This window comes from Toxotes jaculatrix, chromosome 4, assembly GCF_017976425.1.
Source record: "Toxotes jaculatrix isolate fToxJac2 chromosome 4, fToxJac2.pri, whole genome shotgun sequence".
NCBI lineage: Eukaryota > Metazoa > Chordata > Actinopteri > Toxotidae > Toxotes > Toxotes jaculatrix.
Genome location: NC_054397.1, coordinates 10,998,919 through 11,017,117, shown reverse-complemented (window position 1 = coordinate 11,017,117; position 18,199 = coordinate 10,998,919). Strand labels below are relative to the sequence as shown.

General features: G+C 38.3%; 2 protein-coding genes across 2 annotated transcripts; one reads left to right on the top strand and one right to left on the bottom strand.

Moving 5' to 3' along the window:
- Positions 1–116: 116 nt before the first annotated feature.
- rps6 (ribosomal protein S6) lies at positions 117–4,150 on the bottom strand. The gene is made up of 6 exons (XM_041037024.1): positions 4,064–4,150; positions 3,304–3,435; positions 2,621–2,831; positions 2,062–2,208; positions 614–771; positions 117–249 (listed from the first exon to the last, which is right to left on the bottom strand). The coding sequence occupies exons 1-6, from the start codon at positions 4,067–4,069 to the stop codon at positions 154–156; spliced, it is 750 nt and encodes a 249-aa protein (XP_040892958.1). The 5' UTR covers positions 4,070–4,150; the 3' UTR covers positions 117–153.
- Positions 4,151–5,301: 1,151 nt separating this feature from the next.
- On the top strand, positions 5,302–17,298 carry acer2 (alkaline ceramidase 2). The gene is made up of 6 exons (XM_041036872.1): positions 5,302–5,673; positions 6,090–6,204; positions 8,923–9,064; positions 9,752–9,889; positions 13,999–14,136; positions 14,655–17,298. The coding sequence occupies exons 1-6, from the start codon at positions 5,560–5,562 to the stop codon at positions 14,839–14,841; spliced, it is 834 nt and encodes a 277-aa protein (XP_040892806.1). The 5' UTR covers positions 5,302–5,559; the 3' UTR covers positions 14,842–17,298.
- The last annotated feature ends 901 nt before the right edge of the window (positions 17,299–18,199 follow it).

Here is an 18,199-nt window from a genome sequence, read left to right as displayed (position 1 = left end):
TACACTCATTTATTTTGTCTGGTAATTGTCCTAACATAATTCAGCTGGCAAACCTGCAATCATCGTGATCTGAACTTAACATTGAAAATCTGAATGAATTTCATTACACAAGTGAATTTTCAGCAAAACATTATTTTATTTGACTGAGGGGTTTCACTTTTGGCTGGACTCTGATTTGGATGTGGATGCCCTCAGAGAAGAAAGGCGGCGCCTCTTGGCGATCTGTTCCTGGCGCTTCTCCTTGGCCTCCTGTTAGCAGAAACAAATGTGTGTCAGTAAAATGTTGCAGCACAGCAGCTATTTGCACCCAACCCCATTATCCACTCCAGTTCCGCACTTGTTCTTCACACAGATTTCTTTACAAAAAAATTCAGTGTGCAATCTGGTACGCCAATGACAGCTAGGCTATGCTAAGCAACGCTTAAAAAACAAGTTACGTTCTGGTGAAAAAACTTGGCTGTGAACTTTTAGCCTTAATGTGAATTTTACATTAAAATAATAATTTAAAAAAATTGTGAAGCATTTCACATTAGCTTCAAGTTCTGGCACCTTTAACACATTTACTATGTGGATCCAAACTGTGATAGTAAAAAGGGCAAAAATTAAAACATACCTTCATCCTCTTGGCCAGCAGCTTAGCATACTCAGAGGCCTCCTCCTTGTTCTTCTGGGTGCGCTGTCTCTTGAGGGCGATACGGCGGCGCTTGTGCTGCAGCACACGGGGCGTCACCAGTCTCTGGATCCTGGGAGCCTTAGTTCTGGGCTTCTTGCCTGCCAAGGAGACAGAAGATCCACTTAGACAAGGATGCGACTAAATGCCAGGTGTGGTAATGAAGTTTTGGTAATGCGGGTAATGTGTAATACTGAGTGTCACTATTTTATTCATTAACATAGCAAACCCCTTTTTTCCATTAAGCAATCAATTCAGTAGTGAGCTACTACACTGAAGACTTCAGTGCCTGGAAAAGAGCACAGGAAGCACCAAAATGAGCAATATTTGAAGGTTCTAGTATTGCAGATATGTGAGTCAAGTTTAATATCCAGCAGACATGTCTGATGGTGATGAAAGGTTTGTCACTATAAAATACATCTTGACTTTATAATACCAAATTTTGTGATTACCGGCAAAACATGAATGTAGATGAGGCAGAAATATGAAAGGGCTTTTACTTTGGTGATTTAAACCTGCCACAAAAAAAAAAACATTGCTAGTGGCTATATATTCCAATGCCCGGTTTATTTGTCCTAGTGCCCAAGCATAGAGGTAAAGAGATCTTTTAAATGATCTGAGAGAGAATCATGCCATAGACATGCTTACACCATTTCAACAATCTTAAAGAAGGCTCAAAATTATGTGTTAAAATCCCACTTTGAATATTGATCAGCTCATTAACTGGATTGCAAAATTGTGAAATCACCAGAGAGGCTCATGGGACAACTTAATCCTTTCCTCTTAAATACCAGCAGGCTTTTACAGTTGAGTTTGTGTGAATGTATCTAATTGCTTCACACTTTAAACGGGAGTCATGCCAAATATCCCACAACAAATCTGTTTTAAGCTGATGTTAAGCACTGGTCAAAGTTTACATAGAGGGTCACACAATTTTGTTTGTAAGCTTCAGATTTATCAGCCATTGATTGCATCATGTGCAGGATTACAAAACACAAAGACCACTAACAAGTGTAATGACAGCATGCACACAGGCCTATCAGATATTTTAAGCTTTATAATTTAAAGTTGAAACACTTGAAACTTTCCAGTACATTAACAAAATAACTTTGTGACAATCTATAAATGTAAAAAATATTTAAAGAGTGCCTGCATATTCCAAAACTATCTTGCGGTGATTTCAAACCAAACCAACTGTATTTCAAACTTCCAGTAACATATATATAACTACAAAAACCAAAGAGTGTTTACATTGCCATTCCCACAGTACTTTAAATTATGTATTTTGGCAACACTTATTAACTCACAACTAATCAAGTGACAGTCAAACTCAGACCCAATAAACATCACCTACATTCAGTTAAACAGTAGAAAAACAACCCCTGTCTTACCTTCTTTAGCCAGGGGTCTCCTCACAACATACTGCCTAACATCATCCTCCTTAGCCAGGTTGAAGAGCTTGCGGATCTTGCTGGCCCTCTTGGGACCAAGACGGCGAGGGACAGTGCTGTCGGTAAGCCCAGGAATGTCCTTCTCACCTGAGAAAAACCAGGTCAGGACAAGATGAGTCCATCACATTGATTAAAGCCAAACTGACTCACACACTGCACTATTTACAATTTGTAATTACACCACTGCCTCCAATTATACTACTACTATATATATTGAGAGAGCAATGCAGTTCAACCATCCATGGTCAGTGGGCCTGGTCGCATCTGGTAAGCAGCTCCACAGTTACTCTGGCAACACGCTGTCCCCCCTTAATGATTACAGACCAATCAAAAAGGGTCTACTGGTGTGCCATCAGCCTAATTTACATGTAACATTAAGAGACATTCCTAAATCTGCATTTGAGGTTACTTACAGGTAATTACAGGTTAATAGTTTGCTTCTATGTGAAATTCACTATTGCCATAAAAAGACTCACATGAGCCACACTGAACATGTTACCTTTCTTGACGATGACCAAGTTGAGAACGCTGAGGTTGGCGTCAACGATGCAACCACGGACAGACTTGCGCTTGCGCTCGCCAGTCCTACGAGGGCGGTAGCAGGAGTGGCCCTTGCTGAGCAGCAGGCGCACACGGCCGTGGGTCAGCACACCCTGCTTCATGGGGAAGCCCTGCTTGTCGTTGCCTCCGCTGATGCGCACCACATAACCCTGGCAAAAGTAAAGACAACAGGTTTTTCAAAGTTTTTGACCACAGATACAGGCTCCGAAATTGTGCTACAATACGGATTCAAACTGTAGTTACTCCACTGTCTATAATAATCACTCAATAGTCAATTTATCACTGAGTTGGACAGCCAACTTTCCAGAACCTAAAAAAGCCAACTTTTACATTTTGAGAAAGGTAACTACTTGTTTAGTTGGGAATGCAAAGGAATTGTATGAGCTATGCTGTTTCAATCAGCCACTTATATGGGCTGGTCACATCTGGTAAGCAGCTCTACAGTTTCTTTGGCAACACACTGTCCCCCCTTAATGACTACAGATCAGTCAAAAAGGGTCTACTGGTGTGCCACAAAGTATAACATCTACAACACATTTTCACCAATCTACTTTAAAACAGAAATTCTCAGGTATTGACAAGATGATATTCAGACATAAAGGATAACGCATCAGTGCTTACCTTCCACTCATCTCCCAGAGGGTCAGCAGCCACCTCAGTGGCCATACGCTTCTCATAGAAGGTACGCAGCTTACGCTCATCATCAACTTCAATCAGCTTCTGGCAGCCAGTAGCGGGGAATGAGATGTTCAGCTGCAATGAGAGTGCCAGTATAGTTGTTAGCAGATGTACTAGATGAGGTTCCACGTAGGTTATGACAGGTTACTATGCATGTAGGTAGAGCAGGTGACTTTATCTGTGTATAACGTGTAATTAGAGGAGGCTTAATTAAAGTTACTGCTGGACAAGAGAGTATATCCCTAACTCGTAAAAACTTTTAGACGTATCGGTGAGTTTGAATCAGCGGGTGATACAGTGGAGGCCTGTTAGCTAATCTACCGGCTAGAAACTCAAAGCCCGCTAATATTAGCCCTCTGAAAACTGCTAGCAACAACTGGTTTCACGCTATAAAAGAAAAACGCGGCAGGTTTATGTAAACTTTATGTTACTGACGCTTAGAAAGTTATTTATTGCAGTCAACTGAGACTTGAACTCGGTGCACATTTCTCTCTGTGCTCCGCCATGTTTCCACTGCTCACTTGCCGACAGGACCGTTCAGAGCTATCTCTCATCATAATCAAAGCTCATCCTAAGTAACACAGCCGGGCCTGCTACATCAAACTAGACCGACTTAAAGTTCACAATCATGGCTTTAGTCATACTTGAATATTTCAGACAAAGTAGCTTTAAATAGAGAAATACAGTGAGGAAAACGTTGTACCTTCATTTTGCCAAACCGACCCTAGAACGGTCCGCCACGGAAAAGAGACCGGATATCCGCCCCGTGGTCTCACATAGGCCCGATTTGTTATCGCGATAACTGACTCCCTGTAGTTTTCTTAATATACTCAAGCCGAAGGTTATTAAGCTAATTTCCACCGCTTCAAATAACTAACTAGATTTACTCAGCTGCTGTACTTAATTACAATTTTGAGGTACTTCCGTAGAAGAGGTAATTTTGCTTTTAATACGTATGTCTTCTTTACTTAAATTGGATTTTAAAAGCAGGACTATACAGAATTTTTTTTCATTGCTCTGTGGGTATTTAAATGAAAAATCTGAGTACAGCTCCCACCACAAGAAATTTGACACCATAAATAATGATGTCAACCAACTCAGCTGCATCAAGGGAATTCATTTAATATAACAGACATTTTCTTTATCTGTACAAATAATTTGTTAGATAATTTGATCATTTATTTATTTGTTCGTTGTTTATATTTACACATAATAATATTATAAATGTAGAGTGATGCAAAGATGCAAAACCTCCCAGCTCCTAAAGCTAAAAACAAGAAAAAATAAATATGTATGTTAAAAAATTAAATGTATGTAAAAAAGAAAAAAAAAGCTATACTAATCAATGTTTATAACCACTGATGCATTATAAGATATGAGTCACTGAGCATGCGTCTGCCTGAGAGTAAAGAAAGGAGATTTGGGCTGCGGAATAACAGCATACAGCGTGTAGCTAATACGTTAATGTTAACGAATACGGATGCTCATATGGTTCCTTATGATAGTACAAAGCAGATAGAGCAGTACAGAGCAGAGTACAAGTACCTTATACCTGTACTTATGTGCTGCACTTGAGTAAATGTATATAATAATACAGTTTTAAGTACATTAGTAGTATAGTAAAAAGTAAAATATCTCCCCCTGGAGTAGAGGTGTAAAAAGGAAAATAAAACGAAAGCAAAACCTGGTTAAACACATGAAGGTAAAACATGCTGACATTATATGGTTTATGTTGTAAAACCGCCTTGTTGCGAATTCATTTTAGTGTTATGTAATCTTGCAGCATTATCTTGTGGAGAGGATTTTTTTTTTTTTTTTTTTTTTTTTTTTTTGAGGGATGGCAGCAGAAAGTGTGCTTTCCGTTTCGTAGAAGCAGGAAGCGCGCAGGGGTGAATCCTCTTGAAGCGCATGAACACTCTTTAGCTACAAGTCAGACCAGCTGTCAGTACATAGAGCCGAGGCTTTGTGGTAGGACGGCGGCTTAAAATGCAGCTCAGCGACGGTCCCTGCAGTATATCACGCCGTCTCCTGTACAATACGTGTCAGGTCTTAAACCTTCGCATTTAGCGTGAGATCAACGAGCCGATAGAAAAACCGAGAGAGATTTTCTCGTGTGTGTGTGTGTTTTTTTTAATCCCCGAGGCTGACCGTGGAGTGTTGTCTGCCCTGCACTGTCCGTCCGACACAACTAGTCCAGACATGAGTAACGTTAATCTGATTTTTTGGGACCAGTTGCAGGCTGGCAGCTCCGAGGTGGACTGGTGTGAAGGCAATTACCTTATTTACCCCAGCATCGCTGAATTTTACAACACGGTCGGTGTGACAGTCGTTGGACTTTAAGCTAACTGTGTGCTATATTTTTTTTCTTTGCGTAATACAGTTTTGTTTACAGTCACAGCTAGACCACAGCTTCTCTGGTCTTGTTTTCCTTTATATTGCACTGCTTTCTTATTGCTTTTAATATCATTCAGAGGTTAACTGCAGCTAGCTGTAAGTTATACCGATTTTGAACAGTTTTGGCTGCTTTTCAGCTTCAGCATCACGATGTTTACTGTTAGCATCAGGTTACAATTTTTCCTTTTCTTCATTTCAGCTGAATGTCAGTTTGCACAAGGCGGCCGAGGCCTGCGCACTGGTCAACTTTTGACCAGCATGTTGTCATTTAGCAACATGATCTGTTCAACTATGATGTGCTTTTGCTCATGGCTTTCCTTTGTTTATCATTTCAGATCAGCAACATTTTGTTTTTTGTTTTGCCGCCCATACTAATGTGCTTGTTCCGCCAATATGCAACACATTTCAACAGTGGGATTTACCTCATATGGATTCTACTTGTTGTGGTCGGTAAGTTGGCTGGCAGACACCATTTTATTTGTGTTGACCTTTGAACACTTGGTGTTCCTTCAACTTCAACTTCATTTACCTAACAAACCATATCATATCATAACTATCAAGCGAGCACTAGGTGCATTCATACTGTGTACTGTATGACTGAAACGTTTAATAACATATGGATATAAAAACATTTGTCTGCTGAATGTGGTACTCCGCTATCACATGCAAGCCTACACAGAGTGGCCAGTTAATTAGATGCACCTGTTCAATCCAGTGCAGCAACTCTGCCATAAATTCTCCCTTTACAAAGTTTCTAATGTATAGTTTTTGTTGACTGTTGTCAGAAAGAGGTTAATTCAACCATATGTTTATTACTGAGCTAGTTAAATGTGGTGGTCTGTTTTATATTGAGAGATGATTATATGTTTTGTCCCTCCTATGCAGAAACAGGGGGAGGGCAGAATATATCCATCATTATAATGCAGTTCAATGCAGTTGGATTGTTTGGCATTAGATTATACAAGAAAATAATTCATTAAGAGACCACTGAGTGTGTATTATTGAGTTGTATGAAGTGAGATATAAAATGAGCATTTAGGCATCTAGGTGAAAAATTAAGGTGAGCTGATTTATACCATTAGATGTGAACAAGCAACAGAAAATTAACAACAGTTGGCAATTTTGATCATCATCATTAATTGTTTGGGTCATTTTTTTAAGCAAAATAAAAATCACTAGTTCCAGCTTCTAAATGTGACTGTGAATATTTGCAGGTTTCATAAGTACATGGATTGTACATTTTTACAACACATACAAGTTATGTATAGGTATTTCTGTGTTAAAGTATGGCTGTATAACGTGTAGGGACTCACACTTGCCAGTCTTCATTTCTAAACTGCAGACACAGCACTGGTAGAATGTACGTTTTCTCAGCTGTGGCTTCTGTCACTGTTCTCAGATATCACTTTCAGTAATCCTGAATCACCTTACCCTCTTAGAAAAACATTTTATTCTGACTCTTCCTAGATTTCACTTGATTTGTGACTGTATTTAGGCCTTCATTGGTGCTACTGTATACAAATGTCAGCGTAGTCCTTGAGAAATTACATTGCCTTGTTCCCTTGGTGCTGTTTGGAGAACACTGTGGTTGCACTGTCAGCAAAGATAACCTGACAGATGCCCCCACTGCTCCTGAGAGGTGACCTTAGTGGATGTTGGAAAAACACTGAGTAGCATTTAAATAGGATTTGCATAACTGACTTAGCCACAAGCACTTGAACTGTTGGTCAGATGTAAAATAGGTCATGTATTCTTGAACTGGACTGTTTAACTTTATATTAAGCTTGTCTGTGCATGTTAGATTAATCCCATGTCTCCTATTAAACTCTGTTTAACATCTGCACTCCAAACCAGTGACCAAACTTTTAGGGATTAAAGGCATCCTTCTTGTTTCGTTCACTTGTTGTCACTTATTTGACACTTAACATTTCTTGTTTGGTACCACAAAAGCTTATGTATGTGGTTCAGGAGCTATGAAAGAATCTGAAAGCTGCTAAAACTCTGTTGGCAAGGGGTTAAATCATTGCATCCCTCTTCCTCTGTCTGTGTAGTCGGGACGACCTTTGACTCAACCAGAAAAACAGCTCTGTAGGTTCTGGTATGACAATAACATTCAGCTGCTTTTCCTTTGGCCTTGGCCTCATCTGTGTATGTCATTCATACAGTAGGACCAAAGGACTTACTATGGTAGGTCCTACGGATGGAGGACCGTAGGATGATTGCATTGACTGCTATCAGTACCCACACACATACAGTGTTTCCATGCTGAGCTGTAGTGATTATTTTCATTAACAGTTGATCTGCTGATTATTTTAATTGTTTGCTCTGTAAAATGACAGAAAATAGTTATAAACATTTCTGAGCGACATCCAGTGTGACATCCTGAAAGGTCTTGTTTTGTCTAACAGCAACATGTGAGACGTCAAAACCAATTAATGTTTATCATTTTTACTACAAAAAAATTACTTTAATCAGTTATTGAAACAATTAACAGATTCATTTTGTTTCCGCTGTTTTTCCATGATGCAGTTAAGGCAGCCTCTGTATACATTTAGTTTTGACCGCATATGGTATATGAGTACACTGACAGGTTGTCATGATTTGTAATGTGTGACTGAGAGCAGCAGTCCCTCTTGGATAAGAAGTTTGTTGAAATGTAGGACTCTCCTACAGCGCCAGTTATGAAAACAGATTATGGTGATAATGAAAGGACTGCAGGACTGTGATAACAAAGGGGCACTGACAGATCCCCCCCCCCCCACCCCCCCAAACGGCATTTCGGAACTCACAGCTACAGTAACGCTGAGTTCTAAGTCACACTTTGTAACTTTTCATTTCCATTTTGGCTCTCGGCTTAAAACAACAGGCATTTCTCAGTATGAGCTCCCTAGGCTGCTTTTGTTTTCAGCACAAAGTGAGTTACACTATAGATGATGACTGGCCCTCGCCGCCATTGAATTCAGTAGTCTACCTGGCAGAAATATATTGCTATGACTCCTTATAGTGGACATGAACTGTCCATTCTGTCATAGATCTCTTTGGTTTTCAAAGGATGTTATCAAAGCATACAGTCTCATTTATCTAGACTCATTAACACACTGAATAGCTCTATATTATATCTCTCTTCTTAGACATACTTTTGTGTGTTTCTGTGTGTCTTTCTCTCAGGTATTGGATCAACATATTTTCACGCCACCCTCAGCTTCCTTGGCCAGATGTTGGATGAGCTGGCCATCTTATGGGTACTCATGTGTGCTATTGCCATGTGGTTCCCCAAGAGATACCTACCCCGGATGTTCAGGAGGGATCGGTATGTTGGATATTGAATCAAAAATAACAGTGTTTAGAAGCTCCAAAGTGGCATTTACGTGTGTAAACATGTTGGTAGAGACTTGTTGCAGCAGGTTAAATAGGCTCACGTCTGTCTACAGCAATGCAATGCCACAGTTTCAAACTATGTTATGTATATGCAAATTTTCACTCATCATATATCATGATAGCCATTGATTTACATGCCTTTTAGCTGTTATGTGAATTCAGAGGAAGATCAAGCTTTTTCCCACATTTTCCCATAAAATCAGTTTCATTTTTAACATCTTTTTTAGGTAGTTAGATTGTTTATGTGTTGAGCAGATTTATCTGTAGGATCTCACTGTAGGCCACTGGTTTGTCATATGATGTGTCAACTGCTGTGACTCTCCTGTTTAATAATAGGTCTGTCTAAGATAGCTGACACCAGTAAAAGCTGCATCACATGTCTTTACTTCTCTTTCCATTGTCACAGAGCCATCATGGCTGCTCTTTCACTTCAGTCTGTCACTTAAAATTTCTACAGTCTTCAGAGCAGAGTGACTCTTGTTTATCATCCAAGCAAGTGTGTTGAAGTGCTTTTTGAGTCCTCTCAGCATTCCTTCTGTGTGTTTCACAATGCTGTTCATAGAGTGCACGACTGCTGCAGATTCTGTTTTTTCCTGATTTGTTTTGCTTCTCCATCTAGGTCAAGGTTCAAAGTGGTCATTGGCATCTTGTCGGGAATCACCACAGGGTTGGCTTTTGTTAAACCTGTTGTCAACTCACTGTCACTGATGACTCTGGGCATCCCCTGCACCGCACTGCTCATTACTGAGCTTAAGAGGTTAGTGAAAAGGGTTGTTTTGTTTTTGTTCGGTTTTTTTTTTTAAAGCAGAGGCGAGAGCATACATGGAGAAATATGTGTTTGAGAGTGAGTAATATTCACACAGATTAGAATGAGTTGAAAATGATGCTCATCTAACCGACATTATTCGGTCCTTTAGTCTAATATTATTGGTATGACTTTGTATAATTTCAGGTCTATTTTGTTTTTGTTTTTAATCGCAAATTCAGATCTTCTAAGTGTACACTCTTATTACACAGATTAGACATACCAACAATCTTACCTTTTATCCTCTACTCTTTGGTCTAAAAGGATCATATTTTAGCAAGCTGATGTTAGTTTAGTCAGAGGGTTCAGTTAGCTACATAACAGCTATATCAGGCAGCTATGCAGGTGCATAGTTCTCCATCTAGTAAACACTTAATTAAAACTAGACTAAGTTTAAATTTACTGCAGTACAGCAGCAGATATCAGTGATTAGTTTAAGTGTCTGTGTTTTAAAGTTGTTTATTCAGGTCAGTCATCTGCTGTGATTAATTTAGTTGTTCGCAAAACAAGTGCTAGAATGCAATGCCTGTAGTCTGCAAAACATTAACGCATCACCATTGGCCTTTTGTACTTAACATTGTCTAATAACATGTCCATTGCAAACTAATTATAGGGCCTTATGATGTGAAAGAATGTTCCTGAAAACACACATCAATCCATTCATTCCCTGTAGTGTGTGTGTGTGTGTGTATGTACACATCTGTGTGTGTGTGTTTGTGTCTAATGTCTTCCTCCGTCACAGTAATGCGGGGCCATGCTCAGTTGTTTCCGTTTCCCACAGCCCTCACACGCCACCATCACTCTTGTAACCTTAAGTCATCTATTGTTCAACCTGTTAGTAGTTCTTGACATTACTGCCAGTGCTAGTCATCTATTGAGGTCGCTTGTTTTTGTTCTGCTAAGTGGAAGAGAATTCCTGTGGCCCTGGCTGATGGACTTTTGCCGTCAGAAAGGAGACTATTTTGTTATTGCTTGCTTTTATAGTACATCTGCTGGCCCGTGTTCAAGGCACTTCCAGTTGGATAGAAACAACTTGTACAGTGTATAGGATATCCATTATGAATATTCCATAAACTGAGTTATTCATAAAGGACAAGTGTGATACAAAACAAAGTGAATATGTTTTAAAAGTACAATATATAAAATGATATTAATAAAAAAAGGTTGTATGATTGTACATATGTATTTATATATTCAAATATAGGTACCATCTCTTAAAATACCAGCAATTTGATTTGTCCATGTGTAGAAATATCCCTTAAAAGTTGTTTATTGCAACTTGTATTTTGTTTTTGTAGTTTTGACCAAAAATAATCTTGAAAAGCAAAATCCAAAGTATGTTCACCTTTGGTGTTGCCATTGAAGAAAACGGCTTAAATAGCCTGTCTGATCATCTAATGGCTCATTTCAGCAATATCATCAGCTGACTATTGAGTAGCCCCTCATTTGTGTATTTCTTGTTTTCATCACAAGTAGTTACATTAAAACCTTAGAATCAGTTCATAAATAGCTGCTGTGTCTTTACTGTTTTGTAAGAGTCAGGCTTTGAGTGGCTGATCTTATGGAGCCTCTTCCTCTCTGTTCCCTAGAGTGAGAAGCTTCTTAGCAGAACCTCCACCCCAGATAGACAGACCGCCCTTTCCTTCACTTATCTTGGCTCCAACAGTCAAACTCTCCATCACGTCACTAACACTGCGTGTCCAAGGAGAAGTCCTGGTTTCATGTTTCTTATCTTACATGCTTCTGTTTGAGCTGATAGATGGGGCTGTGTGGTGATCATTTTGTCCGCATGTATTTGTTGGCAGGAAGGGGTGTTTCCTGACTCAGGGCAGTTCAATGTATGTATGCACAGTCAGTAAAGAGGGTAAAACGGCTTAATACGTGATGCTCAGTCACGACTTGTTCCCAGTATAATTGATCAAAACACTTGCAACATATAATACAATATTACGCACTAGTTAATGATCTATTTCCCTCTGGGAGGATGTATCATTGGTCATCTATTTATGTACTTCCTGTTGCCGTTGAGAAGCTGTGGCACCATTTTTTCTGCTCCCTCTCTGGACCAGTTATGTAAGATAGTAGCAGTTTGCCTGTTTGGTTCTTTAATTGACTTGCTTAATGTAAGACCATGTAACTTTTGAAAAAAAAAGTAATCACACTTTCTTCCTCTTGCAAATGAAAAGCTGAATTCAATAGCAATACAGCTCATCCTTGTTCATTTTAGTACACTCAGGGATATTTCTGCTACAGCCTTACGTGGTCTGGTATGACTAGTAGTTTATGGTAGCTAATGTTAGCAAACAAAGCTGCACTAAGAAATACTTTGTATATTAACAATTAGGATCATCCCAGTGGAATGTTTTTTTGGTTTTTTTTTGCCCCAGTCCTGACCCAAGACCCAATGGATATCATGGTTACCCAGTCTGATTCAATATGAGGTTTATACATACTTTTCAACTTGTGTTGATAAAATATGCATCTGACAGACCATATTTTTAACCACCTCTTTGAGACAAATACTGAAGGTTCAAAAACTGTTAATCTGATGACTTTAAACTGTTGATATGATATTGAGAAAAGTTTAACTGGAAGAATGTGGCACCTGAAACTGATGAGAAGCGATACACTAGAGAGGCAACGCAACTCTTTTACCACACAGTCTTCGGCAGAGTACAGACACCGGTTTGCTTTGAGCACACAAACCTGATGGCAGCCAATTTTTACTTTGGCCTGCCATCAGATCACTCAGGGAATTAACATTAATTAGCGACAGCTGACATGAGCTGCCGCTGACAATGTTTGTCATTTTGACTGGTGAAAGCGACAGTCAGCGGTGCTAGCTGAATGCTGAAAGAGAGGAGATAACAGGCTTGTTACTGCTGGATCAACAAATTGTAGAAACCCGGTTGTCAGAACAGAATCGGTCATCATTTTTCACATTCACACAGTCTTCACTCTCTCATGGATGTTAAATCCTTTTAGCGGCTACAGACATAACTCTGAATAAATGATAATGTTCACAGTATCAACTTTTTAGTGTGTGTGTGTGTGTGTTTGTTTTTTTTGTTTTTTTTTTTAAGGTAAAAGAGTTATCATGGCTGCTCCTTCACTTTAAGCTATAGCACTTAAAATTTTCCTTGGCCTTTACAGCTGAGTAATGGATGTTATTTATCTGAATCTGAGTTGTAATTCTTTCTGGAAAGAGTTTGTGTCATCCACAACATTCCTTTCACCTTGAAACAATGGTAACCCAAATTAAAGGCTTGTAAAATGCTATGACCTCATCAAATGCTCTGTCTTAAGGGAGTGTGACAAACTGTGCCATAGTGGCCGCCCTGCTGCACCAACAACACAGTTTAGTCAGCCTTCCTTGTCCCTGCCTTTGTTCTGGCACTCAGCATTTGCCTTGGCTGTGACTGGTGCGTATAAGGAGGGCAAGACTAAGAATAGTTATCAGCAGCACTCTGGATTGGCTCATGTATCTGTAGGTCAGTGGTGTGTCCACTAGCAGATATTTGTGCAGAGAAGTAGACCAGAATACTTGGTACTCAGGTCGCAGTTCTGTCACATTCCAACAAGAAAGAGAGGATAATGTGCCAACACAGAATTTACCTTGGAATTTAACTTAGGTGTAAATATAACAGCACTCTACCTAGACTGGTCAGCACAGCCAGTAAAATCATTACAACATCTGAGAACCAGCTGGAGAATTTGTATACCACCAGGACTGAATACAAAGCCCAGTGTGTTCTGAAAGAGACGATCCACACCCTCTGTGATCATGAATTACTGCCCTCTGGGAGGCTCAAGATGCCTGTGGCTAGAACAAAATTTTTTTCAAAAAGTCTTTCATTCCCTATCCAACTAGAATTTTAAACAAGAAACTGTAGTTTTATTTTATCACGATTTTTTTTACTTACCTTTTTTTCCCTCGCTCCCACTTGTATCAGCTGCTACTACAGTGGACAAGCATGTCCATGACAGATTTATGAAGTATATCTATCTGTTTCCAACTTTTGTGTTTGTGTGTTTCTCAGTGCTCTCTTCTGTCATTGCAGGTGTGAAAACCCACGTGTGTTCAAGCTGGGCTTGATCTCAGGGATCTGGTGGGCGCTGGCTCTGCTTTGCTGGATCAGTGACAGGATATTCTGTGAAATGTGGTCATCTGTCAACTTTCCCTACTTACACTGTGCTTGGTGAGCTCACAGCCAACTCAGAAAACTCAGTATTAAATGAGATATTATTAAGGCACTAAAAGGGTAATAAATATAATTAAACCTTAGGCTGTTTGATTGCAGAAATCTGTGTGTAATTTAATTCTAATTTTTGTAGTTTCATAATACATCTAAATGGATCTGCCAGTTTGGTAAGATAATTTAAACCTGTTTGCAACTGCATTTCAAGAACTTTCTAATCTTGAAATGTGAAAAAATAATTGAGATTTATGCACCAAAATAAAACCACATTTAGCAAAAATGAAACTTGGCATTTGCAATGGAAACATGCAGACATATTGTTATTGCGCTGGGCCCCCCCTTGTGCTTGTTTTAAGAAAATGAGATTGTGAACACTCAAAATTATAGGCTTAAAATAACCTGATAAGAGGGAGCTTTATTCTGCAGACATTGTTAGTCTTGCACAGATGCACTTGCAAGCACCCAGATATATTTAGCGAACCATTTCTCAGTCATTCAGACTTCTCTTGCTCTTACAGGCACATCCTCATTTGTCTGGCCTCTTACTTGGGTTGTGTTTGCTTCGCCTACTTTGATGTTGCGACCGAGGCCCCAGAGCGGGGACCCGTCATCATGTTCTGGCCCAATGAGAAATGGGCCTTCATTGGTGTGCCCTACGTCTCTTTTCTCTGTGTCCACAAGAAGTCTACTATCAAGGTGACCTAAAGTGACCTGAGTCTGCTGCTGAGCTGGCTGTGCTTCCACACTTCTCACCAGGATGGCTTCAACAAGATACAACACCATGTCAGTGAGTCGGGTGACGTCCACTGGTGCTCTAGTGACTGGGTAATGTAGGTGATGCCAACTGCAAGGATTTATCTTTTCCTTGTTCCCTCCCCGGTCTGGTCTTCATTACACAGCAGTGTTTATGCAACTCTGTCAAAGAACAAGAGGCGTCACAAAAGGAGTCTAACATGACACAGAGTGACTTTTTAAATAACACAATATCAAAGCCAAGAAACCTTTACAGTGTTCCAAATGCATTCTCAGGCTTTGCATGAGAGATCATGTAATCTCTATAAGAGTGAAAGTATTAGTATTATGCATTTCAGGCTTCTTTAAAGAGAAGATTTTGTACATTTTATATTAACTCAGAAAACCTCATTATAAAGCATTATATTGCCTTTATAAACATAAATATAGCATCTCATAGGTGCAGTCTGGCCGTTATGGAACCATGTTTAGAACCAATAAAGCACTGGATTCATTAACTGTGATTAATGTATAATGCATTAAAACTCAACGAGTCAACAAGTTCGTTCATAATGTTACAGACGTTAGTAAGAAGGTTATTCACACCAAGCCTCATGTCTTTAAAATACATAATGGATTCATGCTGTTATACCTGCCCTTTGTGTCGACAGGCATTTTAATGGAAACACTCAAACACAAAAGGCTTCTTTCTATTTTGGGTGTGCTATGTGTTTTTCTTCCAGCATGCCACGGTGATTGTTCAAGATAGTATGTGAGAAATTAATTAATATATTCCTGTTTATATTTTGTTAACTAACAATGTAATATGCAGTTATTTTCCTAGGAAAACCATATCATTGATATATTACTGAATGCATAGGTACCCAGTGGAAAAAGAAAGAAAGAAAGAAAAACAGAATGTGAAAATCAATATGTATTAAAATACAATTGACAGTTCAAGTAAATAATTACTTATTTTGCACAAAATGAATGAATGGTTCTCTAAGCCTTTGGCTAAGTGCATAGTGCAGAGCGTTTCTGAACATTATAATTACAGTTGATTACTCAAAAATTAGCTAGCTAATGTACAGCTTTTAATGATGAAAAGTTTTCACTGCTAAGTTTTTTTCACCCTGACATCTCATCTCTTAAGCTACTCTTCAAGGTTCTTTTTTCCAGGATCTGTATTTTAGACATTTTCCTAAATGTCATTGAAACTATGTCAACTGTTCAAAACGCCTTAATCAAACAGGATAATACATAACAGGCAAGTGAAGGTGCATTGTGTCCTTACGTTTGTGATGTATGTGCTTTGCATTCTTACAAACTTTTTGCTCTAAAAGGTGAAAAACTGTCAGTTACATTAAGTAGTAAATGGATGTGGAGTGTCAGTTATAGCAGATGAAATAATGGGACAAGTTAGGGTTTTATTACCTCTGAGCTAAAACTAAAACTCTAATTTAGCATATTTCATTGGACAAAAAACAGAGATTTTGTATATAGAGTTAAAAAGGGAAGTATGTATGGGTATTTCAAAGCAAAACACTAACCCTAAAAGACAAGGATCACCATAGCTTTTTCACCTCAAACCATTGTTGTACATGTTGTTCTTGAAAGCTGCCTCAAGCTGTTTAACTAATATTGTTGTACTCTTGTCCTCCTGCAGAGACTTCTGGGAACTCAAACCGCTAAAATAACTTGTGCTAACATGAAGGGTCAAATGAAGGATTATGATTTACAAAGAAAACAACTATTTTCCTGAGATTATGAAGTGATATTTTTTAACAACATGAAGTATTTTGTTAAATCCAAAACAATTTATATTTTTGTAAGTGAAGTGCAGCCAAAATTGAAGCAACTGCCCAAGTGGTGAATTATTTTGATATTGTTTTATTACCACCTTTGTATTACCAAACCGTTTCTTTTTCTTTTTTTTATTGTGTCTGTAGGAAAAACTTTGGAGACAGTATTGAGACGATGTCAACAAAGTACTTGTAGTTCCTGGGAATACTTAGATTGTCCTACAGATACTTAGATTGTCCTGTATTGAATCATACATCTGATCCGCGATGGTGGTTGTTTGTATGATGCAGAGAAAAAAGAAAACATAAATTGAGCATTAAGTCAGTGAATTTGTATCAGACATAGGACTTTGTGTGAACAGAAGAGCCTGTTAAATGCTGCCCTTTGCATTGTGATGTTTGTCTCAGCATGAGGTGTGATTATGATCTCATATCAAAGCAATGTCTTTTTTTTATGGACTGTATATAAATCTCAGTTTTTTTTTCTGCTTGCATTGACAATACAGCCAAACTGCACAGAATATTTATTTTCATAATTTATTCTGTTTTGTAAACAAATATTTGTAATAGATTAGAACATAAGTACTTTATTTTATTTTATGCAATAAACCAAGCCTATACTAAAAAATGGCCAGTGGTGTTTATTTTAACGCATGCACCAAAAATAATCACTTTAATGATGCAGGTGATATTTTTTGCCACCAGGGGGCAAAGTTTTTTCACTTTGACTTTATTTCTCTCATAGTTGAGAACTCAGTAACAACCTTTGGTTTTCAGTATTTAAAAAAATGAGAATAGTCAAAAATATGTGAATAAATTTATACACAGAACCTCCACAGCAGACTGTCCGAGATTTTACAAAAGAACTTACAAAACATACAGTACATCAGGACATATAGTTGACAAATGGGAGGGTTTATGTATATGCCCCTTTAAACATGCTTCAACACCTCTCAAACCCCCAGCAGACACAAACTACATTCACTGTAACTAATCGTATAAAGATTTTTTTTATTTGTATTATTATAATTATTATTTTTCATTATGAATATTAGGGTAAAGTATCTTTTTTTTTTTAATTAAATGCAGTAGTTTGAAGATGTGAAATCATATGAATTAATACAGACAAAAAACATAACTGACATTATGAAATACTATTTTATTGTTCTTATTTTGAAATTGCAATAAACATTCCACATTACTGACATGACTTAAAATGTTTTCTGGATTGTTTCAGTTTCAGGAATCTTTATTGTGTGTATCTATAGATTTTTGATTATTTATTCCATTATCTCTCATTGATTTATTAAACAGTTTGGGTCTCCATAAGCTATTAATTTAATTTAATTCCATTTTATAGTCGTATTTCCTGTTATAAGCCTTATTCATTAGTCCATGATGAATAAATTATACTCTAAGTGATTAAGCATCACGGCTTGCTGTATTTTATGGTTATTTGAGGTCTGCTGAAGGAAGTCCCGCCTCTTCATACCACTAAAGACAATCATTGGCTTCCCACACGTGTCTAT

Coding starts and splice junctions, on each gene's coding strand:
- acer2 (XM_041036872.1), top strand. CDS start 5,560: ATGAGTAACGTTAATCTGATTTTTTGGGACCAGTTGCAGGCTGGCAGC. Junction 9,065..9,751: donor CGGATGTTCAGGAGGGATCG/GTATGTTGGATA, acceptor TTCTCCATCTAG/GTCAAGGTTCAAAGTGGTCA. Junction 9,890..13,998: donor CTCATTACTGAGCTTAAGAG/GTTAGTGAAAAG, acceptor CTGTCATTGCAG/GTGTGAAAACCCACGTGTGT.
- rps6 (XM_041037024.1), bottom strand. Junction 2,209..2,620: donor CTTGGTCATCGTCAAGAAAG/GTAACATGTTCA, acceptor GGTTTTTCTCAG/GTGAGAAGGACATTCCTGGG. Junction 250..613: donor TGCTGGCCAAGAGGATGAAG/GTATGTTTTAAT, acceptor TTCTGCTAACAG/GAGGCCAAGGAGAAGCGCCA.